The sequence below is a fragment of the Lygodium microphyllum genome, chromosome 19, assembly GCF_053477565.2.
Source record: "Lygodium microphyllum isolate KBCC chromosome 19, Lygodium_microphyllum_v1.1.10, whole genome shotgun sequence".
Taxonomy (NCBI): Eukaryota; Viridiplantae; Streptophyta; class Polypodiopsida; order Schizaeales; family Lygodiaceae; genus Lygodium; species Lygodium microphyllum.
The window spans coordinates 20,419,289-20,444,053 of NC_141153.1; the positions used below are offsets into that span (position 1 = coordinate 20,419,289).

General features: G+C 42.0%; 1 protein-coding gene across 1 annotated transcript; it reads left to right on the forward strand.

Annotated features, from left to right (window-relative positions):
• The first annotated feature begins 936 nt into the window (after positions 1–936).
• On the forward strand, positions 937–3,781 carry LOC148019637 (uncharacterized). The gene has a single exon (XM_087700794.1). The coding sequence runs from the start codon at positions 1,615–1,617 to the stop codon at positions 3,004–3,006; it is 1,392 nt and encodes a 463-aa protein (XP_087556920.1). The 5' UTR covers positions 937–1,614; the 3' UTR covers positions 3,007–3,781.
• The last annotated feature ends 20,984 nt before the right edge of the window (positions 3,782–24,765 follow it).

Genomic DNA, 24,765 nt, shown 5'->3' on the forward strand with positions numbered 1-24,765 from the left:
CTTTTGAAATAACTTTCAATCAAGGAGCTATGCTAGACAATGGTTCATGTCACAAGAGGAATCATTTTTTGTATATAATAGACCACCTCAAGCATCATCATTCTTATATGACACCCTTTGTGATTCGTATCACAATTCACTAGTAAGATGGTATGAGCCAAAGGGGAAGGCAAGAAAGACAAAATAACCAAGGTGCAAAGACATTAAAGGCGACAAAGCTACATTCTTTGCATTAAGCATAGAGTTTGAGACATAAATTGGATCCCTTGCTTCAAGATCGTATATGAGCATGGCACATGTGAGTGCTAGACTCCAAGCCGAAATTGCAATAAACTTTCTATCTAGAATCTATGCTAGATAATTCTTGCATGTCACAATAGCAATTACTCTTGGTCTATAATTGATCACATCAAGCATCATCCTTTTGGTATGGCACTCTACACCAACCAGGTGCAAGCCAAAGCTAGAGTGGAAGGCAACAAAGAGAGGGATTACCAAGGGGCGCAGCCATTGAAGGCAAGAAAGATGCAAGAGCATTGAGTATAGAGTTTGGGCCATGAATATATGCTTTAGAAAAGGATTGTAGAGCCCTAGTGATAGTGGGGCACTTAGAACAAGGGAGGTGCACACATAACAAACATGAAATTTGACCAAGGGAAGGGATAAAACTTGTGGAGAAAAGGTTAAAATTGACCCTGGAGAGAGAAGCTCTCTATCTCTCTCGTGGAGGAAACGACACATTTACCATGGTAGAGAGAGAAGGAAAAAGCTCTCTCTCTCTCTCTCTCTCTCTCTCTCGCTCTAAGAGGCACACGCACACACTCTCATAATAATTTCATGTTGTCACTTCCTAGGATGATGGATCGCCTTCTCAAATTCCTGCACCTCGTGCTTGACTCCAAGAGTACGAGCACAGTGGAGCTACAAGGCATTAATACAACGGCCCCTCCGCCTCGTCTGTGCCACCACCCAGCTGCTTAGCTCTTAATCTCTCCCAGATTCCCAGCTTATGTCCTAAACACATCACCTTCTTCTGATCAGAGTGTGTCATGCCATGATGTACCTCATCATCACAGAGGTGCAGTGTAGCTCCTCAGTCGGGCGCTCTCTATTATTAGCCTCCATCTCTGGCATTATCTCGCCCCAAATGTATAATTCATCTCCATTTAATCAGTCAGTATATGTCGCGTCACAAGGCACCTGATGCGAGAGGTTTGGAACGGTGTTTGCCCTGTAAGTTTAGGGCTCCTTGGCATTTTCTCCTTGTTTGGCTTGCTTAGACAAGCCACTGCCAGAGGTGCAGCTAGGCGTGCCATTTGTGTCACCGTCTTGCTGTTTCTTTAGGTACTCCTTAACAGATTCGCAGGACTGAGGAGACATGCAGATGGACCACCTTAACATGTATGACATCTGTGAGCTTGTACTAATGGAGATAAAAGTTTGCTATTTGTGATTGACTTCTCTGTGAGAGAGACAGAGAGGTGACAGGGAGTTCCCTTTGCTCTATAGTATATACTCCACTAGAGAGAGAGAGAGAGAGAGAGAGAGAGAGAGAGCTCTCACCTTGAGCTCCCTTTGCTATCTACTAACCCTTGCTTTCCTTTCTTGTATCTCATGATGGTCTGCTCCTTGAATCAGGCTTTTCTTCTGATTATATTCTACAGCATTCTAACGCCCTCTATGACCACCTCCACCCTGCACCTTGACTACTCTCAGCCCACCACCTCCCACAACATGAATTCCTCTGAGCTTGAGGCTCTCTACCTAGTGATGGATGCCATTGCAGGCGACATAGACTGGAGGACGCTCCATCCACGGCCCTGCTCGGAGAACATGTGGCCAGGGGTCGTGTGCGAGCAAGGCGACGACGGGCTGCTGCATGTGACAAGGCTGGACTTTGGCTACAAGCCCAATCCTACTTGCATGGTGAATGCCACCTTCCCACCAGAGATCTCAGGCCTCACTTCCTTACAAAGTCTCTTCATCTTTGAGTGCTTCAACACATACAACACCACCATTCCATCACAACTCAAGCATCTGTCACAGTCTCTGCAGGAGCTCAGCTTGAGGACCAACCCTTCTCTAGTTGGAGAGATACCTCCTGAAGTGGGGCTCCTTTCCTCCCTCGAGATACTCAGCCTTTCCCAAAACAGCCTCTTTGGAAGCATACCTCCCCAAATTGGCAGGCTTTCCAATTTGGAGCACCTGGATTTGAGTTTCAACATGCTCAGTGGCATGCTACCCAAAGAGATTGGCAGCTTGAAGAACCTTGTCATTCTAGACGTCAGTGTGAACTCATTGATGGGCCCCATCCCAGGTTCCATAGGGGAGCTATTCATGATACAGAAGATGGATTTGAGCTCCAACAGCTTCACAGGCGCAGTACCGGCAGAGATTGGCAATCTCCAGAATCTGCAGTTCCTGTCGATGAGCGACAATGCACTGACCGGCCCCTTGCCAGACTCATTCACAAACTTCTCAAGCCTGCAGTACCTGATCATGGACAACAACCCCATGAATGGACCACTGCCCAGCTTCCTGTGCCAGTTCCCTAGCATTTTGGCACTGACATTCTCAAACTCAGGTTATGTGGGGATGATACCAGAAGAAGTGGGAAGCCTTGCAAACCTCAGTGTGTTGTCACTTGATAGGAACAATTTGACTGGCCCAATACCAACAGGACTGGGTAATCTACCACATATCTATGCTTTGAATTTGAGCCAGAATTCCCTCACAGGCCCAGTTCCATTCTCCCCAGCATTTGTGCATAAGCTGGGGAAGAACCTGGACCTTGATGGCAATGCAGGTCTATGCTCACATTGGCAATTGCCCCAAAATACAACCGGGGAGACCATAAGGCTGTGCAGTGAGCTCAGTGGCTCTGGGTACCCAGTGCCGTCTTCGAGCTCGTCCGCATGGAGGGTGCCGTGTCCTATACTCTTCTTGCTCGTCTTCTGCAATCTGAGTTTGTGGGGGGCATACATGCAGCTGGCTTTAACTCTCTGACAACAGCAACATTCATGGACATCACAGTCAGCTTACTTAAGAGACTGACATGGATACATACAGCAAGCCAGGCTGCTTACTTATGTGAGTGACATGGATAGATACAGCATGTAGACCATCAACAGATGCATACAGACATGCATGAGCTATGAATTTTGTATCAAGTGGTACTTATGACGCAAAGGGGAAAGCCTATAGTATGCAGGTGACAATTTTGTGAGGCCACATGCATAAGCAATGTAAACTAGGTAGGAAGCTCTGGCTCTGGTTGATCAATGTAGCTTGATAGCCCAATATTATGAAAGGCTTTCTTGATTTTGGAGATGTGATGGATGGCCTGCGGATAGTGTTAGTAGCAGAATCACAAGCTTGAGAGGCTCCAAAGATGCAAGTATCAGAGTCTCATTTTGACCGTGTGAGGTTGGCTCACCAGCAGGTTTCCCTTCCCCTTTTTTGGATCCATTCATGTTTCACTGACTTCTCCAAGCCTCACTATTTTGGAAACACCATCAGAAGTCTGTATAAAAACCCACATGCTTTTTCCTACTTATAAGTTAGTAGGTTTTCCTTTAACCATAGCCAGATGAGCTTGATGTAAGGCACACAAATCATCTTTGGTGCAACTATATTTCTTGGCATTTGGATGTCACCACCACCACCACCACCACCTCCCGCCCTCTCTCTCAAAAGGATGGTGCTACACCAAACCTTGTTGCAACGCTAATTTGGTTGATTGTTGTTCTATGGATATTTCCACATGAATAGATATTTTATTGTCCCATGGGGGGTGGATGGCACAAGATTTGAACTCACACACCTAAATAACTCAATCCATACTCAAACCACTATGCCACTACCTTTTTGGCTATTCTAAGGATTGTTAACTAGGTTGACAGGTGTAGCTAAGTAAAGGAATATGAAGTTTCATATGCAATTCTTGCATGGTTGTTATGTGCCAATTTTACTGATGGTCTTTAGACATGTGACATGTTTTAAAGTCAAGTACGCTTGTAGATAAGATTTAGCATTGTTTAAATACATGGAGAATCTTGAAAGGAGAATATATATGCTTATATAGTTTGGGTCAATGATCATGAGTTTGAACATTCATATTTTTTTCTATGTTAAATGAAGTTTTTTCTCTTCAAAAAATAATACTTTTTACTTCTTGTTGGGTGTTCGTATAGGTTGTTGTACCTTGTTAGAGTTGCATTTTTCTTGTGGATGGTGGCTTGCTTAAAATTCCAAGCCTTGTCTATGCTATCAACTATTGCTTCTATGTTAACCTCGAAGTTATCCTCGAACAATTGGAATGTTTCCATGTCTTTTTTCATTTTCTTGACAGGATTTCTTTGGTAGTATTGGACTCTTTTCTCAATATTGGTTGTTTGTCTTATGTACTCCTTGCCGTTTTTCTTATATCCTATGTTATAAATGAAGTACTTGCTTTTGTGTCTCTTCATTGTTGCTTTTGGATTGACTCGTGGATTTTAGTTGAAGACAATGCTGGATGATATGGAAGTACTTGAGTTGGTGGTAGGACTTGCAATGGTTGAGGCTGTAAGTTTGGTTGTGTTGATAGAAGTTTGGTTTCTTCTTGGTTTGTTTTTGTTTACATTTTTGCAAGAAAATGTAACATTGTTAGTTTTTTTAAAAAGAGTTTTGAGAAGAAGTGTTAGAGAACTTGTATGTTACGAAGTTTATGTTACTAAGTGGATCAGAGTTGGAATCGTATTTTTGGGTGTAGACCTCTCTACTTAATAGATATGTGAGCTTCTTAATTATTATTACACGATTGTCACGACCATGATTGTAGTGATTTTTCTAAATGTGATCTTCTTGTATATCCTTGCCTTTTTTTCATACCTTCTATCAACTAGTTGAGTGAGATGTTAAATTCATAGTACGGCACTCAAAATTTGGGTATGTTTTGATATTGTTTGTTTTTTTGTCGAGAAGCACTTGGGCTATACTTGCTCGTAGTGGATTGCCAACGGAGTCTTCATACTTAATATCGAGTCTGTTCAATATGTCTTTAAGGAATCTTGCATGTTAAGTGTATATGAGTTAGCATTGTTGTTTTAAGTAAAAATGAAGGTTGCAAAGTTTGTAGGAGGTTGTGTATCAGTTGTGATCTTGTCATTTGATACAAGACATCGTTTTTTGTTGAGAATTTGGGTGGAAGTGGCCATTAGTTTTTGGAGATCGTACATTGCGAAGCTGTTGATGTATGTTGACTTTTGTCCAACGACGTTTGTTATTCTCATCTAGTTTGTCATTACGTTCTTGCGATTCTATGTATTTGCAGGATGGTTCTCAATTTGGTGCTGGGTGTTTTTATGGTTTTGAATGTATAGTTGGAACATCTATATGCATAAGTCAATGTGGTTAGGTGAAGTAAAATATTTGTATGTTTATATATACTAGATATTGTTTGGATTGTGCGTACCTTGTTCGGAGTCATCTTTGCCTTGATGGGTGATGTGTATCTGTAAAGGAGAAAATGAGAAAAGCACATTAGTATGTTAGTAAATCTACTAGTAGGAGAAAAAAATTAGAAAAAAAAATAGAATATTAACAAATAACATTTGAAAGAAGGTTTAGAAGATTGCTTTATTACTTGCTATAAGAAGCGTATAAGACTGTTGTGTGATGGAATGTGTTGTGCTTAATCTTTCTTTGTTTTTTGTTGAGTTGTGTTGTTTCTCTACTTGATTCATGTTGTTAGAAAAGGTATCTGAGCAAAGGAAATGCAAATGGATTTGGAAGATCGACTATGCAAAAAAAAAATCGTTTGGTTACACAAGAGAGCATTATGTAGACATCTAGTTTACATGCGAACACAGTTTTTATGTGTGGAAGTGCTTTTTGGTTGACTATGGCTCCTTGTGTTTTTTGATCAATAATTGCATATGCGATTGTCGAAGAGAATATGAATTTATGATACCATTTGCTATTCAATGTCTTGCATTGGTACTTATTATGTTGTAGGATGAGCTATTGGTTTGTTGACTAGATTGTGACCTAGATTCTTGATATCATTTTGTCATTTGATGTGTTGATATGGTTGCTCTTACGTACCACACTATTTGCAACTCCTATGGTGAGATCAATGTTCTCACTTATTATCATTGTAGTCACCCCAATTGCTATCTCCTTTATCTCGTGGAAGTTCTTGTCATGTAGCCACGACTGCAATGTTGGCTTCTCGTTTGCATTCATTTGAACTTTGACTATGTGGATTTGTTTGACTGTGTAGAATTTTCTTGTAGTTGTGAATATCTTCATTGTGTGTGCACGACTATTGTTTTTTTATCAATGAAATCTAGGACATCCTTCTCATCGATCATTCATTGATATAAGTATTCATGTATCTCTTGCTTTGTTGGACAACAATGCTTGATCACTTGTAGAAAGTGTAGGAATGGCAGGTTGCATGCATGTTGAATTGAGATTTGTTGGAGAGTCTATTGCTTTTCATGTGCCCAACACGATGAGAGATAATGTTCCATTATTTGCAAAACTCGATTTGATGGTTTCAAATAAGTGGTAATTCTACAAGATCACCAAATAATATCACAAGCTTTGTGTTGAATGGATTGATCAGCGAGCCAAGTTGGCAAATGCTCACTATCTAGTGCACTATTATATTGAACATTTCCCTTATTAACATGGACATCTCATCGATGATGATTGCATAAGCTTCTCTTATTACAATGTAGCATTTTTCCATCTCTTGCAACTGTACTGGATATTGTGGTACACATATTGGTATCTTGAATTGGTAGTGGATAGTGGTGGATGTTGCACAGTCTTGTTGCAGCTGCTCGTTTACTTGTTGTCAGTAGTACACGTGTATTCTTAGCAATGAGGTTGTAACTATAGTAATATATGAGGAAGCTCTCTCCACTACTTGGTGTACCGCTAACTATATATAGATTGTATGTTGCATCAATGAGGTGGTTGAAGACAACTTGTTGTTTTGTTTGTTAGAGTAATGTCAAGAATTGTTTGGAACTCTTTCATGAGTTGTAATATCTTTATTTGTATTGATGCAATGCTACTTTCATAGTCAAAAGCTACTGGAGATACTGTGAATATCTTTGGTTTGTCTTTGATGAAATGAATCTTTTGAATGGTCATGTTCATTGATTGGTGGGTTCAGAGCAAGTTTCTTTGCATGTAGTTCATGATAAACATTTTGAGGTCTTCCTTATTGACCAGGAGACCACGAAGTTGACACTCAATGTAGTATGATTGTGTCGAGTTCTTGGCATTTGTTAGTTTTCTCTCTAACAACCTAATGTTGAGATATCGAGCTCCACTCGTGATATGCCAGGGTGACCATTGTGCATTTATGTCACCGACTTGTCAGTTGCGGTTGGTACACCGCCCATGAATAATAGCTAGATGACAGCTATCCTTATCTACTCTAGTTCGTGGCTCAGTTAGTATGCCACCTTAGGTAGTTGAGTTTGGTTTGAGACCCATATATAGGGTTCTTCTATTTCTTTTGTATGAGAGTTCTTTTGGCTTACACAACTAAGAAGAGGAAAACTGTTTTCAGCCTCCACCTGTGTGTGTATTCCCCCATTGTGCAAGCAAGAAAGCTACAAGTGAGACTCCTTCCTTCTCTCCCACAATCTTGACATGATATCAGAGCCTTGTTCGTGGTAAGGAGCTCAAGAAAGCAAACCAAGTTTGCGGTGTTCTCGTAAGAGGACCAGTGTTGCTTTCATCTTTTCTATTTTGGGAGCAAGTCTCTGCAGGTAGCACAGTCGGAAAGTGCAAGAGTACATTGTCTCAGATTGAGACGCCCTTCGCGGTGTAGCAAGAGGGCAGTATATGCTGCGGGATAGGGCTTTAGCCCTTGGTTGCTCTGCTTTTTTGATTTGAGGCCATTTCGGGGCCTGTTTTGGAGGCGGAAGTTTTCTGTACGCACTCAGGAAAAGGCTCTGTTTTATGCTGTGCGACCACTGTTCTACAGGTCGGTGAAAAGTTTTTGTAGAAATTGCATCGTATGCTTGTGCGCAGAGACATTGGGAGTACAGAATCATCCTTGTTTCCTGTTGATGCAAAATCGTCACTAGGAAGTGACTATGTGGTCAAATACCACTTTCGTCAGTTTTGCAGATTTGCCCTTGTGAGGCTGAAGCTGTGTTCTTTGCAGTGACAGAATTTTTTGCAGTGTTCTGTAATGGCGTCTGATTCTCTTTCACAGATTGTCACTGAAAAGCTTGACAAGAACAACTTCCAAGCATGGAAGTTCAAAATGACGAGTTTCCTTATGGGAAAAGGATATTGGGAATTCGTTGCAGGAAATGAAAAAGAACCAGTTCTTCCTGATGTTTTCAATCAACAGCAAATGCAGGCATTTAAAGCATGGCATGAGAGAGCCAGGAAAGTTATGTACTGGCTGTCTATCAGCATTTTAGACTCTATGATTGTGCATATTCAAGATGCAAGTACGCCAAAGCAAGCATGGGATACTTTTTCAAAAATGTATAGCACAAATACACAAGCCAAGAAAATGCAGCTCAAGCAAGAGTTGCACAATGTGCAAAGAGAAAGTATGAGCATCAATGACTACCACATGAAGGTGAAGAAGATTGCAGATGCACTTGCTTCCATTGGGTCACCAGTGGAAGATGATGATTTAGTTTCTGTGACCTTGAATGGTCTAGGAAAGGATTATGCACAGTTCCGAACATCCATTTCTGTCCATGAAAGATTTCCTGATTTTGAGGAGTTGATTGCTCTTCTAATTTCTGAGGAGCAGAGAAATGGTGCTGCATCTTCTTCAGGAGGAACTTCAAAAGAAGTTGTCTTCTACTCAAATGCTGGAAGAGGTAGAGGCAGAGGTAGAGGAGGCCGATGTGGAGGCCGTGATAGAAATCAGAATATGCAAAAAACTCAAGAAAACCAGTCCTATGGAGGAGGACGTGGTAACTCTAGAGACAGGGGGAGCCAAAGAGGTCGTAGTGGATGGCAAAGAGGGCAAAATGCAAATAGCAATGTTGAATGATACTACTATGGTAAAATGGGTCATATGGCTAAAGACTGCTATAAAAAGCAGAATGGCATCATGAATGAAAAACTGTAACAAGGGAATTATGCATCTTCTAGTAGACAAGGTGATGACAGAAATGAGCATTTGTTTATGGTGCAGCACATGACCAATTCTGTGACAAGTGCAGAAGAAAGTAACGATGTGTGGTATTTTGACTCAGGTGCATCAAACCACATGACAGGTCATGCAGAATGGATGCATGATGCAAGGGGAAAAACCAGGATTTGTGGAGGTTGGTGATGATACTGCACATCCTATTGTGCAGATTGGAAAAATTCCTTCGTCTATGCAGGATGGGAAAAAGAAATACCCGTCGGATGTATTTCATGTCCCGAATATCACCAAGAACCTGGTTTCTGTTGGTCAAATGGTTGAGCAGGACTTGCAGGTCAGATTTAATTTCCATGGATGCTTTGTTGAGGATATGAAAAATAAAAGTCGCTTGATAGCAAAAGGAAAGAAGAAGGGCAGAATGTTTACATTGGATGCAGACATGCCTGAATTGAGTGCAGCAATGTTTGCACATGGGACCGGTGTAGTTGCAGATATTGATATCTGGCATAAACGCATTGGTCATGTTAATGTACAGCGACTTAAATCAATGCAGGCCCAAAATATTGTTGCAAGATTGCCTAAATTCAAGGTTGCAGAAATGCATAAGGTATGTGAAGCCTGTCAGTTTGGAAAACAGGCAAGGAAACCATTTCCTAGACATGTTCAAGAGAGTAAGAAGCCATTGGAATTAATCCACTCTGATGTGTGGACTACTAAAGCTGCATCTCTTGGAGGCTGTCATTATTTTGTCACTTTTATTAATGACTATAGCAGAAAAGTTTGGGTGTATTTTATGAAAAAGAAAAGTGAAGTTTTTGGGCATTTCAAAACTCTTAAAGCTATGGTTGAAAAAGAAACAGGCCTACAAATAAAATGCCTAAGGTCAGATGGAGGGGGAGAGTACCTCTCAAATGAGTTTGCAAGGTTCCTGCAGGAGCATGGCATAAAGCAGCAATATTCATGCAGTCATACCCCACAACAAAATGGAATTGCAAAAAGGAAAAACAGGCATATTGGAGAGGTATCTCGTGCCATGCTCAATGAAAAAGACCTGCCAAACTTTTACTGGGCTGAGATAGTTGCTACAGTAGTCTACATAATGAACAGGACTCCCATTGCAGCAATACATGGCATGACTCCAGAGGAGAGGTATACTGGTAGGAAACCAGATATCTCTCATTTGAAAATTTTTGGTTGCATTGCCTATATTCATGTACCAGATGAGTTGAGATCCAAGTTGGATCCAAAAGCTGAAAAGTGCATCTTTATTGGTTATTCTCTGCAGCAAAAAGGGTATAGATACTATAACCCTTCTACTCTTAAGTTTATAGTGAGCAGAGATGTTGTTTTTTATGAGATGAGTAGGTGGTATAAACCAGTAAATGTGATTGATAATGTAGATGCACAAAATGGTAATGCTACACAGAATTCACATCAGCAGTCACAAGATATTAGTGGACCTGGAGCGTCCTCTAGCAGTGGCTCACATTCTTCGCCATGGACAGGCAGATTGAGATCAGGAGAATCTTCTCAAAGCAATGTAGATAGTGGTATGCAGGTATCACGAAAATAAAAACAGAAGGTAGATCAGCCCATGTTTGATGTGAATGCAGGTCACTCTTATGTGGATGGTGAATCCAATGGCTCAGAACAGAGCATTGATGATGAGTTGGGTATTCCTTCTATTGTTACACCTGGAGTAAGGAAGACCAGGGATGTTTTGAGAGCACCTAGGAGTGAACCTACTTTGCGCAGGTCTACCAGAGCTAGGTATCCTGTGGATAGGCTGAAATATGATGGATTTACAGCCATTCACTATGCATATATGGTCAAAGTGATATAGGAACCAGAACCCACTTCTTTTGAGCAAGCCATGGGAAAAGAAAAATGGGAGAAAGACATGGATGAAGAAATGGATGCCTTGGAAGCAAATGCTACATGGGAATCGGTACCTTTGCCTAAAGATAAGCATGCAATTGGTTGTAAGTGGGTTTATAAGGTGAAGCACAATACAGATGGTTCTGTGAACAGATACAAGGCAAGATTAGTAGTCAAGGGGTATGCACAAACATATGGCATTGATTATAAAGAAACATTCAGTCTGGTTGCAAGGATGGCAACCGTAAGAGCAGTCATTGCTATGGGTGCATCAAAGGGATGGTCTTTACATCAGATAGATGTAAAGAATGCCTTCTTGCATGGTGATTTGCAAGAAGAGGTCTATATGGAGCAGCCACCGGGTTATGTGCATCTTGTTCATCCTGAGTTTGTTTGCAGGTTGAAGAAAGCCTTGTATGGCTTGAAGCAAGCACCTAGAGCATGGACTGACAAGATAGGACAATATCTTGTCACTATTGGCTTTCAGATTTCCAAGGTAGATTTTTCACTTTATGTGAGAAAAACAGAGAAAGGTATTATGCTACTTGTCATTTATGTTGATGATTTGATTATGACAGGTGACAGTGATGAAGATATCCTTCATGTGAAAATGCTATTGAAGCAGAAGTTTGAGATGAAGGATTTGGGAGAGCTGCGTTATTTCTTGGGCATTGAGGTGATTAGATCACCAAGTGGGATACGGATCTTGCAGAGGCAGTATGGATTGGACATGATGTCCAAATATGGGATGACAGGTTGTAAGCCTATTTCAGTTCCTTTGGAGCAGAATGTGAAGCTGAGCGCAAATGCAGGTGAGCTTCTCGAAGACCCTACTATGTACAGATGCATAGCAGGAAGTTTGATTTATATGACTATTACCAGGCCAGATTTGAGCTATGTTGTTGGATTGGTAAGTCAGTTTATGCAGGCTCTAAGGAAACCGCATTTGGATGCGGCTAGACACATACTCAGGTATGTGAAGTCCACATTGCAGTATGGACTATTTTATGAGACTGGGGTTCAGATACAGTTGCATGGATACACTGATGCTGATTGGGCTGGTAGTATTTCTGATAGACGATCTACCAGTGGATATGTGTTCTCTTTTGGGAGTGCTGCAATCACTTGGAGCAGCAAGAAACAACCTACAGTTGCCTTGTCGAGCACAGAGGCTGAGTACAGGGGTGCAGCAATGGCTGCATGTGAGGTAGCTTGGTTGCATAAGCTACTTTATGATATGCATCAACCTACAGATGGGCCAGTTGTCATTTATTGTGACAACATGAGTAGTATACACTTGGCAAATAACCCAGTCTATCATGCTAGAACAAAGCACATTGAGGTGCATTATCACTATGTGCGAGAGAGGGTTTTACTAGGTCTTATTGATCTAGTTTATGTCAGCAGAGAGGATCAGGTAGCTGACATATTCACGAAGGCATTGGGCACAGAGAAGCTGCGCAAGTTCAGAGACCTGCTTGGTGTGCAGGAATTGGGATTGAGCTCGAGGGGGAGTGTTGAGATATCGAGCTCCACTCGTGATATGCTAGGGTGACCGTTGTGCATTTATGTCACTGACTTGTCAGTTGCAGATGCGGTTGGTACACCGCCCATGAATAATAGCTAGATGACAGCTATCCTTATCTACTCTAGTTCTGGCTCAGTTAATATGCCACCTTAGTTAGTTGAGTTTGGTTTGAGACCCATATATAGGGTTCTTCTATTTCTTTTATACGAGAGTTCTTTTGGCTTACACAACTAAGAAGAGGAAAACTATTTTCAGCCTTCACTTGTGTGTGTATTTCCCCATTGTGTAAGCAAGAAAGCTACAAGTGAGACTCCTTCCTTCTCTCCCACAATCTTGATACCTAAGGCTTGTTCATATTGCAGTAATGTATTAAAAAAGAAACCTTCAGCTTGGTAGCCCAAGTGAAAATTGATGAATCATACCAATCTTGTATGCTGCTTCACTGTATTACCATAAGCATTGTAGAGAGCAGGTTGGAGATAAGATGTAGTGGTGTTTTTAGTGATGTTATAGTTTTTGTGATAGCAATAAAATGTTACATGCTCTAAGCTCGACGGCCAAGCACAATAAAGGTCTATAGGGTGCATGATGATATTATCTTTGCTTGTGAGCTTCCATTGTCATATTTGTATAGGGGAGCTATCGATGTACTTGACAGACTTGCTTTGTGTGACTATCAAGATCTGCATGCAATTTAACACCATTTCAGTGGGTGATACCACTAGGTTGCATAATCTTGCGGTGGAAATTACTTTTCACTTGTTTGAGTCCAAGTCTTGAAGGCCTTGTCTCTTGGCATTTTCTCTCTAGACGTTTAACTTTCCAATCATCTCCACTTTCATTGCATACTTGAGTAAGTGGTAAGAGATGGAATATTTCGTTACTCGTTGAATATTCATGTGTGCTCCCCAGAGGAGCAGTAGCATTGGGTGATATGGCGCAACATTTTGGTCCTCATCTCTAAGACGATAGTAGATGTATCATTGAGTTTCATGGTCTATTGTTTGTTCTGGATCATCATGTGATACATGTAAAAATCCATACTCGCATTTACCATGGTCATTAATTTTGCTTATGTAGCAAGCATGACCGCACCTATGAATTTGCTTTGTCATAATGAGAGCTCTAAGTTTTCTTGTCAAATTGCATTGATCATCATTGTGTAACGTGTCCACATGTTCCCTAGCAGTCCATCGGAAAGAGAGTCTAGAAATCTCCACCCAGCACTCCCATGGAATGTTACGGGGTTTACGATCTAGGACTTCTCGAGTCTGCCACGTAGCGGAAGTATTCCGGCCGTTCCCTCTTAGGACCAACCTGAATCAGGGTTTTCCCTAATGGTCACTTTCCTAAACGGCAGCTAGCATCGAACCCCAGGCAAACTACTTTATGCAGAAACACCAGGGACGAAGCGGATTCATGCTGCACTTGGTTCAAGGAGAATGGAAAACGAGAGGGATGCAAGGCTCGACCTCTCTGCCCATAAGGCATAGTCCCATTCCATTCCCCTAAAACATCATAAATCGAGATTCTAGTAATCTAAACTCTAGGTCAATGCCCTTGCTGTTCATTTCCTTTGAGAAGAGCTTCTTGCTGTCCATTTCGATTGAGAAAAGTTACCGGCCAACTGGGACCACCCATCCATAGGACGGACCCATAGCCACATCCACCGCACTTTCCTCAGGGTTGCTTTAGTTGTCTAATTACCTACCACATTTAGTTAGACATGCATCAAATAGCTTCCTTAATTAGCCAGTTAGACATCGGTTCCTTCACATAACCTTAGCACTTGACATAGAAAAACAGTGTCAAACTAGTTCCTTTTCAACAGGTTATCTTATTATCTTTGGAATACATCCATATAATCCAGCCCCGTAGGCTAATCCATAATCCGCCCGAAAGGCGATTGCCTTCGGGCGGATTATGGATTAGCCTACGGGGCTGGATTATCCATAATCCGCACGAAGGCTATCCGGCAATCCAGAGGGATTACTAATCCAAGATTCCACCCGTAGACTAGTATGCGGGTCTCGAGATCCAATCCCGAGTCGCACTGGCCTCTTGTGCATGGCTCGGAAGGCAAGGGATCTACAGACAGAGCCCCCTGGCACCCAAGCGTCCTCCTGCTCCAAGTAGTGCCCAACGGAGAGACCTCTCGCGGCGGGTTTGGTCCACATTCTTGGCGTGGCTAACAATCCCCTTGGTTAGGGTCAGGCAGACAGTCGGGGGTAACTGATGCTGCCTCTCCCTTCAGGCCTTCAATCTGAAGCATTAATTATATTTCCATCTTTAGTTCCTTGAGCAAACAATGCAAAAAGTGCTCCTAAACTATTACAAGCACAATCGATCCAGTGGTCGTTTATTTGGCCAACTGCTAAGGAGTGAATCCTTTTCTCCGAATGCATCCAGCATTCGATCCGGGATCAATCGCGACTTGGCAAGATCCCCAAGGGTTTGTTTGTTACCCTTTTGTCCTTGGGTTAGGGTCATACCCTGTCAACCCAACTTAACCAACATCTTAGGTTTCATAAATTCACAGTAAGTCCTGGCAACCATGTCGCTCTAACTTGATTGATCCTTTGCTTCCAAGCAAATACATAACTTCCCTTAACTTGGTAATTTTACCCAAGAAAGGTGATGTAACAGGATGACTACTCATCCTCTTGCAAGTTAAACTTGCGCAAGAACCTGCCAACCTCATTCCAAGGAATGACAAAACTCTCTTGTGATCAAACCACAAGGCCATGCGACGTTGCAACTTGTTGCACAAGTGTCACATCTATTCCATGGGATCATTTCACCCATTGAACGGCGTTTCCTAGTCAAGGAATTATGTTTAGACAAGAAGCACGGTTTAGGGTGTCTTCTTACCCAACCCAATCCTTACTGCCCTAGGCGGACAGTCCTAGGGATTCCAAACTCAAACCGAGTTTTAACATTAAGTCGGTCGATCCTTAGGGTAGAGACCCTAGATCGTTATTTGCATGAGCGTCCAATTAACCCAAACATTCCGTGAATGTGGGTAGGACCTTTGGGTTTGAGGGTTTCGACTTGGCAACAAGTGCAAAACTAGGCCGAATCCTTAACGTGCTAAACCCTAGTTAGCACTTGGGGTGTTTATCATATCGAGTGAACCATGCCTATACGAATCCCTTGCGGGTTAGGTGATTTAGATAATTTGATCTTCTTTTCTTGCAACAAGGACGAGCCTTTCATTGCTTCTACGTACCACTAGATTCGCAATAACCCTATCTTTTATTGCTAAAAGTCAAAACACATGATAATTTGCAGAATAACTTTCATAGGACCTACTAGGACTTACATCATAGAATCATTCCTACAGCCTTTTATCTAGGCAATTGAGTTTCATGCTTTGATAAGCCATGCAATCTTTTCTAAATGCAACTCGATGAAATGAAATTTACGCACGACGAATATGCAACATGCAACCCTTTCCTAACTACAACGTAGTTAATGAGTTCATACAAAGTGAATATTGTAGGACTAGTGTTGGCTTATTCCATTTTGCAAGCATATGCCACATGCAAGTCCATAGAATCATTTTTGTGCTCTGCTATTTCTTTTCGGATAACATCCTACAGGTGTTAACGACTTTTCCTCATGAATCATTACAAGGAAGATATTGCCTAAAATGCGACATACGCTTATTCCTTCCATGTCCAGTCAAAAATGCACTTAACAATTTCATTCCTTTGCCCTAAGTAATAGGCGTTTAGACACATTACTTTGGAAATACACCAAAATAGAAACATGCAGTTAATCTATTAAGACAGACAACTCTGGAAATGCAAACGATCCAATTTCATGACATGCACCAGTCCTTATCTATTTTTCAAAGAGATAATTTATCGAATGTACTTTTATCACTATTACTTGAACTAACGATAAGCGAGACATGCATTATCCCTATGCTAGGTGAATTAGAAACATGCATAAGTGCTTTAAAGCATTTCTTTATGTGAAAAATAAATTCGTGGAACCTGGGTTTGTGGATCCGTAGTGATGTCCACGTGAATGTTAGGGAAAGAACCTCCCGCAGGCGTGCCTTTCGACTTCTTGGGAGCCATCGTTGAGGACTTGAACTCCGCGGATTACTCTCACTTCTACGTGTTCTCGGAACAGCGTCAAGATTTGCCTTCTCCCTTGTACGCAGGAGATTCCTTCACCGAATTGCGGATCTTTAAAAACCCGGGGGCTTGTAGGATTTGGGCTTATGGGAAGGCTTGTGGGAATGGAGCTTTACGAATGTGGGTTTTTAAACACCTGGGGTGAAACCCGTGTGCACAAGGCCTAAAGTAGCCTTATCCTTAGAAGGTTCTAAGGAAGCTTCTTCAGCCTGTCAAAGACATGACGTGGGGAGCAAAGGGCCAATGATTGGAGGATAGGGAATGACGACGAAGAGGGAGGTGATTAGGACAATGGCAAGAGGGAAAGAATGGCGGCAACAGCCATATGAGGGTGGCATCTTCCTGGCATCGGCGTCTCCAGCAGGGCGGGCTATGGTAGCATTCTCCTCTTTCCTCCCTTCACAATTGTGAAGCATAGCAGCATCTCAGGCTCCTCCTCCTTCCAATCCAAAGCTGAGGTGGGGTTTTTATAACTTAAGGGGGGGAGAGGGAAGCCACCACGTGGCTGGTGCATGGCCCTTCCCCCATACACCAACTTTACCACATCACCTCCTTCTCCCATTCCCTTCCCTCCAACCATGCATCGGCTGGAGGAATTAAAGAAATTTGCTTAATTTGCATCATTATCCATTTTTCCCCCTTCCAAAAGGGTGTTTCCCCGCGGTTATGCAGTCTTGAACCCCCGGGCTCGATTTCACAATGCGGAGGCCTCATCTTTGCGCGTGCATGATATGGATTAAGCTGCCAGTAATTACGATGTGGGAGATAACCTTGCACAGGTATTATGCGGCGTGCAGGGAGTCAAGTTTAGTAATATTTTTGAGTGGGAATATTACATTCTCTCCCCCTTGGAGGAATCGAGATGTCCTCATCTCAAGAAGAACTGGGGGTATTGTTGGTTGAGAGTACTTTCATCCATCCAAGTGCATCCTCCTCGGGATAATCTTTCCATTGGATGAGGCATTCTCTCAAGGTTCTGGATCTCAATTGTCTCTCCCTAACATCTAAGATCCTGTCAGGCCGTAGTTCAAGGACTCCTTAGTTAGGCATTACAACTTGTTGATCATCAAGTACATGGCTAGGATTAGGTACATACTTCTTCAGTAGGCTGATATGAAATACATTATGAACCTTTAGGTTCTTAGGGAGTTGCAGTCTATAAGCATTGGATCCTTGGAACTTGAGGATCTTGTAGGGTCCACAATACCTTGGACTTAGCTTCTTGCAATCTCCTAAGGATAGGGAACTCTTCTTTGGGCGTACGCGAATGAAGACCATGTCTCCTTCCTCAAAGGTTCTATCTTGACGTTTCATTATGCCTTCTGTCTATCCTTGGCAGCTTGGATGTCCTATCTTTTGACTTCATTTGGTCATCCATATCTTCCAGTATCTACCTTGAGGCTTCAACCCTCAAGGTTGGATCCGAGAAGTTTAAAGGACTTCGACAGTCATGCCCATACAATGCTTGAAAAGGGGTCATCTGAATACTTTGTTAGTAAGAAGCATTGTAGGAAAACTCAACTAGTGGCAAGTATTGAATCCACCTTTTTGGTTCACGGCACCAGTGTGCCCTTAGCATATCCTCGATGACTTGGTTGACTCGCTCCGTTTGACCATCGGTTTGGGGATGGTAAAATGTACTAAAACAGAGTTGAGTCCCAATAGCTTCGAAGATAGCTCTCCAGAAGTGTGATGTGAAGAGAGAATCACTATCACTAATGATTCTTCTGGGCAATCCATGTAGCTTGAAAATCTCCTTGATAAATAACCTTGCAATGTCAAAGGCTTTATAGTTTGTCTTAACAGGAATAAGATGTGCAACCTTAGTAAGCATATCAACCACAACCATAATGGAGTTGTATCCTCCCTGAACTTGGGATAGGCCAACAACAAAGTCCATATTGATGAATTCCCATTTCATTTGGGGAATGTCAAGTGGTTGCAACTTTCCTGGCATTTTGACATGTTCAGCTTTAATACATTGATAAGATAAACACTCAGTGACATATTTGAGAACGTCACCTTTAAGTCTCTCCCAATAGTAGCTCTTGCTGACTGCATTGAGGGTCTTGGCATAGCCAGGATGTCCTGAGAAAGGGGAATCATGAGCTTCCCAAAGTATCTTTTGCTTGAGTGACTGGCTTGCCAGTAAACATAATCTCGTTCTATAGTAGAGAAGTCCACTATTGATAGAGAATTCTTGATAGTTAGCATGTAGCTTCGGGTCTTGATCTTTGATAGGGATCTCCCTTAGTATCTTCTGATAGGTTGGATCATGGCATGCTTCTTCTCTAGCTAGCTCAAGTATTGGGTTGTTTGGCATGGAAACCTTTGTGGCTAGAGATCTAGCTATTGATGGATTTTGCAAGATTAGAGAATTAAGGAATGCCTTGTGACTAAGTGCATCAGCAACTACATTCTCCTTTCCAGGCCGGTATTTGATTTCAAAATCATACTCCTCCAGCACTTCAATCCACCGACGTTGCCTCATGTTGAGCTTGTTTTGGGTAAAGATCCACTTGAGACTTTTATGATCCATCACTAGGGTAAACTTGTTAACCAACAGATAGTGTCTCCAAAGCTTGAGGGCATGGATGACAACTAATAGCTCTAGATCATGGGTAGTATAATTCTTCTTGTGGCTCTTCAGTTTCCTTGAAGAGTATGCTACAAGATGACCTTCTTGCATAAGCACACATCCTAAGGCAAGTGTGCTAGCATCAGTTACTACTTCGAACTCCTTACTGAGGTCCGGAAGTTTTAGGATAGGTGCTGATACCAAACTTTGCTTTAATCTATCAAAGCTAGATTGTTCGGCAGTTGACCATGCAATCGATGTTTGCTTCTTCAGTATATCGGTCAGAGGTGCTACAATCAAAGCATAGTTTTTTATAAAGACCCTGTACCTTCCTGTCAATCCAAGAAAACTGTGTATTTCTTTGATAGTTGTTGGTATTGGCCATTCCAGAACATCTTTGACTTTGGCCGCATCCATTGAGATTCCTTCCGCTGACACGATGAATCCTAGATATTCAATTTGACGTTTGAAGAATGCACACTTCTTCATCTTGGCATAAAGCTTGTGTGCCCTCATTGTCTCAAGGACAATTCAAAGCTGGGATTCATGATCTTCTTCCTATTTGGAATACACTAAGGTATCGTCAAAGAAGACGAGTACAAAGTCGTCAAGATATGGCCTAAAGATTTCAGCATTAACTTGTTGAAGGTGGCAAGTGCATTTGTCAGCCCGAACGACATGACTAGAAACTCAAAGTATCCATATCTTGTGTTGAATACCATCTTTGGGATATCTTCTTCCTTGATCCTTATCTGATAGTATCCAGACCTGAGATCAATCTCGGAGAAGATCTTCTCACCCTGAAGACGGTCAAGAAGTTCATCTATTCTTGGAATAGGGTACTTGTTCTTAATGGTTGATTGATTCAACCCTCTGTAATCAATACACAGTCAAAGCGTTCCATCCTTCTTCTTCTGGAACAACACTGGAGCTCCCCATAGTGAACTTCTGGGACGGATGTAGCCCTGATCTAACAGTTGCTTGAGTTGCTCCTTCAGCTCAATTGCTTCTGGGATGGACATTCTATAAGGCCTCTTTGCAATTGGCGCAGCTCCCGGCACTAGCTTAATTTCATGATCAACTTCCCTTTGAGGCAGAAGTTCTGACAGCTCTTCAAGAAATACGTCCGCATACTCCTTTAGCCAAGAAGGTTCTTCACTAGACTCCTGACTCTGATCTAGCTTATTGAGCTTAATCAAGTAGACATGTAGTCCCTTCCTAGCTCCCTTTATAATCCGAGATTCTTTGGCCAATTGAATTTTTGGCTTTCCAGCCTCTCCTTGAGCTGTGACCAATTCCCCTTTAGAGTTTCGAAAGGAAACTTAGCCCTTTCCACAATGAATGTGGGCGTCATTAGGTTTAAGCCAATCCATTCCAAGCAAAAGCTCATGGATACCTAGATTCATGACCCTGAATCTGACCAAAGTCGACTTTTCTCCCATAAAGAATTCCACCTTAGCAGTTTGCCTGGTACAAGTGACCTCACGACCATTTGATAATTCCACAAGCAAGGTAGGTGCTTCTATTGTGGCTATTCCTAATCTTCTTGCACAAGCTGGTGAGATAAAGGAATGTGTACTGCCACAATCAATCAAGGTTTTGAAGTCTTTACCTTGATAATCCGATGGTGTCTGAATCACCGAAAACTAGCGATTCAGGCCTTTCTTGTGAAGGGTGGCATGGACTGTTGCCCTCTCAAAATCTGCTTCCATGGTCAGGTCTTCTTCTTCGCATATTTCCCTGTTGGCAACACAAGCAGCCACGGGTGGTTCCTTGGAAAGGTCCTTGACGTTATCCTCTGCCAAGTTTGGGACATTGCCTTTTGAAATGACTAGGCCCGTTGCAATGGAAGAAATGGAGATTGCGGCCATTACTATGGATAGGAACAAAGTTATTGGCATTGTTGGTCCTTGCTTTCTTCCTTTGTCTCCGGTTTTGACCTTGAACTCTCTTCGCCACCAAGTCTTGTTACTTCTTTGTGAAAAATGCGGGATCTAGAGCATGGCAAAACCGGAAGCTATGGAGGATGAAGAAATAAGTGTAGACTCATGATGGAAAGGACACTGTTTGTTACACAAGTGAATTAGGTTCCAAGATTGAGACTTGGACTCATAAACACAATCTTGTGTATGTGGACAATGACATTGACACTTTACTGAACTGAAAAGAGTACTATCATTGCATTAAGAAAGGAAGCAAGTACAATGCTTTATAGGAAAGTAGGAAACTGCAGTAGGCACCATTGTGCATATGGGATAAGTTAGCCTGCATGTCCTTGACCCTGAGATTCCATACAAAGAGGCTGTTTGAGTGTGATTGCTAATTCTCAACACCCCTCCTCAATCACAACTAGGAAAGGCACAAAGTGTGTAGAGGCTGTAATGAGAACCACTTGCAAAGTGTGGGCATACCACAGACATGGCAAAACACCAGAGGCTGTTGCAGAAAAAGCTAAGTGTGGGTACCATAAACATGGTGGACATCCAGAGGCTGTAACAGGGGCCTCACAAAGTGTACAGGGACTGTAATGCCAAGTTACATAAGGAGTTTATAAAGCTTATGGCAGGAAGCATTAGGGCAAGGAAAATACAAGGCTATTAAAACAGTCTATCAGAATTATGAGAGTACAAGGACTGATGAGTCTTGTCCTTCCGATCCTGGTGGTCTTCATCTTCATCTTCTTCCTTTGCTTCATTTTCTTCTTCTTCTTTGGCTGCGACTAGATAGGCCTTTTGGGATCTCTTTCTTGCGTGGCAGAACTTCTCGGTGTGTCCGCTCCTTTTGCAGAAGTCACAGAAGAGCTGATTCTTCTTGCCTTTGTACCTGTTGCCAACATATAATGCATGCTCATCTCTAGAGGTACTTGGTTCTTCTTTAGTTTTTAGCTTCTTTTCTTCTTCTAACAGTGATGCCTGGATATCAACAAGTTCAGGATTTGGCATGTTGATTAAAGTTGTTGATACATTATTATATTCAGGAGGCAAGCTCTTAAGTAGAACACCGATGCAAACATCTTCATCCATTTTAATGTTGATTCCTGCAAGTTGGGTTAGGAGTCCTTCCATGTAATTAAGATGTGTGGCAAGTGATGTGCTGGACTTCATTTCAAGCCTGAAGAACTCAATTAGGAGACCATACTTTGATGATTTAGATTGTGCACCAAACAGGGTGTCAAGTCTTTTCCATGTATCCTGTGAGGTCTCACAGTTATCCACATGATGGATATAACTGTCGTCTAACTCCAGTTTGATAATGGCCTGAGCTCTGTCATCATTCTTTTGCCAAGTAGTTGCAAGGTCCGCATCCCGAGGTTTCTTCTCTTTGCCATTTGTGATGGCCCAAAGACCCTTCTTCATCAGGATGAGCTTGATGCGGGTTTGCCAAGTGTGGAATCCGACTCCTTTGAATCGAGCATTTGGAGAGTCTTTGCCCATGTTAGATTTACGGGAACAGTAGCAAATCAACTTCAAACTTTATTAGATTTGAGCAACAGAAGAATTGATTGAGAGACACAAGTGCTAAAAAAGCACTAACTGAGTGTCAATGAATACCAAATCTGCAAAAGTCTTTTTACTCCAAGTAACTCCAAGTAATCTTCATAAAGGAATTCATTTTGGTCATTCCCATAACTGAGAATGAGCTTCAAATTTTGAGTTTGCACCGCAGAAGAGTTACACTTTAATGTGTCAATAGACACAAGAAGACTAGTGTTTATCAGCACTCAATGAGTATCAAAAAGATACTATCTTGAAGCTTGGTGTTGAAACTGAGTTTGATTTCTTAATTCCCTTACTGATTTGAATTGGAAACTGAGTAGATCAGAGTGAATTAGAACTGCAGAGGGTTGGTTGAGCCCAAAGGAGTGAGAAATTGAAGAATTTTATGAGCTTGAGTTAAAAAGCTATGGAGGACTATTAGGGTTTGAGGTGCAGGCGACTGATTTTTTCGATAATTCAGCAGCTACGATGGATCATTCCGTCGCATATTTGATGGAGATGAAGCTTAGGAGTCCTTCTTCAAATGCCCTATGCCCAGAGGTGGAATCGCAGCGCACAGACAGAGATCCAACCGTACGAACTGATACAGGCGCAAAATTTCCAGCGAGCTAAAATTCACGCAATGCTGGGCTCAATGATGGGTAATCTTGGATTGTGATGTACCAGGAAGCTTCGCCACGAGTAGAGAAATGTTTTTCTAGAAGGAATCGTGGGATGAAATGGCTTGTAGTGTGAGATCCAGGGGCTCAATCAGAGCTATGTGCTGTTTGGCTATGGCTGCCACAAGCTTGGCTGAAGATGAAGTTGAGAAAAGAAGTCATATACTGACACTGAGCTGGATGGAGGTTCAGAAGAATCAAGAGAGGCTGGAGAAGCAATGCCATGCCCAACTAGGCTCTGATACCATGTGAAAAATGTGGGATCTAGAGCATGGCAAAACCGGAAGCTATGGAGGATGAAGAAATAAGTGTAGACTCATGATGGAAAGGACACTATTTGTTACACAAGTGAATTAGGTTCCAAGATTGAGACTTGGACTCATAAACACAATCTTGTGTATGTGGACAATGACATTGACACTTTACTGAACTGAAAAGAGTACTATCATTGCATTAAGAAAGGAAGCAAGTACAATGCTTTATAGGAAAGTAGGAAACTGCAGTAGGCACCATTGTGCATATGGGATAAGTTAGCCTGCATGTCCTTGACCCTGAGATTCCATACAAAGAGGCTGTTTGAGTGTGATTGCTGATTCTCAACATTCTTGGCCTGGCATGCACCTCCTGAATTATGGACACAGCTCAAATGAGTGCGTCCTGAAGATCTGTTGGGCGCATTGATTCGAGGCGGGTATTCACAGGTGGGTTTAATCTAGCACAAAACTTCAACACCTCTTGTGTCATATCCATTTGTGGCACATACTTCAGAAGAGAGACAAACTTTGAGTAGTATGTGTCAAGAGTCAAACCCAGCTGTTTCAGCTCATAGAACTCATTCATCTTCTGCATGTGATACGTAGGTGGTAAGTATCTTCCTTGCATAGCTTTTTTCAGCTTTTCCTAGGTAACAGACCCTTCCGAGATCCCTTGGTCTCTGCACCATTGCTTCCACCAAAGCCTGGCTTCGCCGGTGAGCTTTAGCTTGGCAAGCATTGCCTGGTTGGCAAGTGCAGTACCGGTCGCTTCAAAGTAATCTTCCATGGACGCTATCCAAATCTGAGCATCAGCTTGGACAGTTCTTCCTTTTCCGTCAAATTCTGGCAGCTTGATTTGCTTGAGAAGAAACATCTTCTCCTGAATCACAGCCGTACTTGGTGTAGGGGTCGAACTGGGAATCTGTACCTGGGGTTGTGTCTGAGTAAAGGATTCTTAACGTTAATATCTTGCTAATCATTACTTTACATTACATACCCAATTCATCTTTCAGCCAAGAAACCTAACCACAACTTTTTATCATTACTCATAGTCAAGACAATCATTTATAAAAAGAAGTCTTATTTTATTAAT

Bases quoted from the DNA above. Each gene is read 5' to 3' on its own strand.
- LOC148019637 (XM_087700794.1), top strand. From the start codon at position 1,615: ATGATGGTCTGCTCCTTGAATCAGGCTTTTCTTCTGATTATATTCTAC.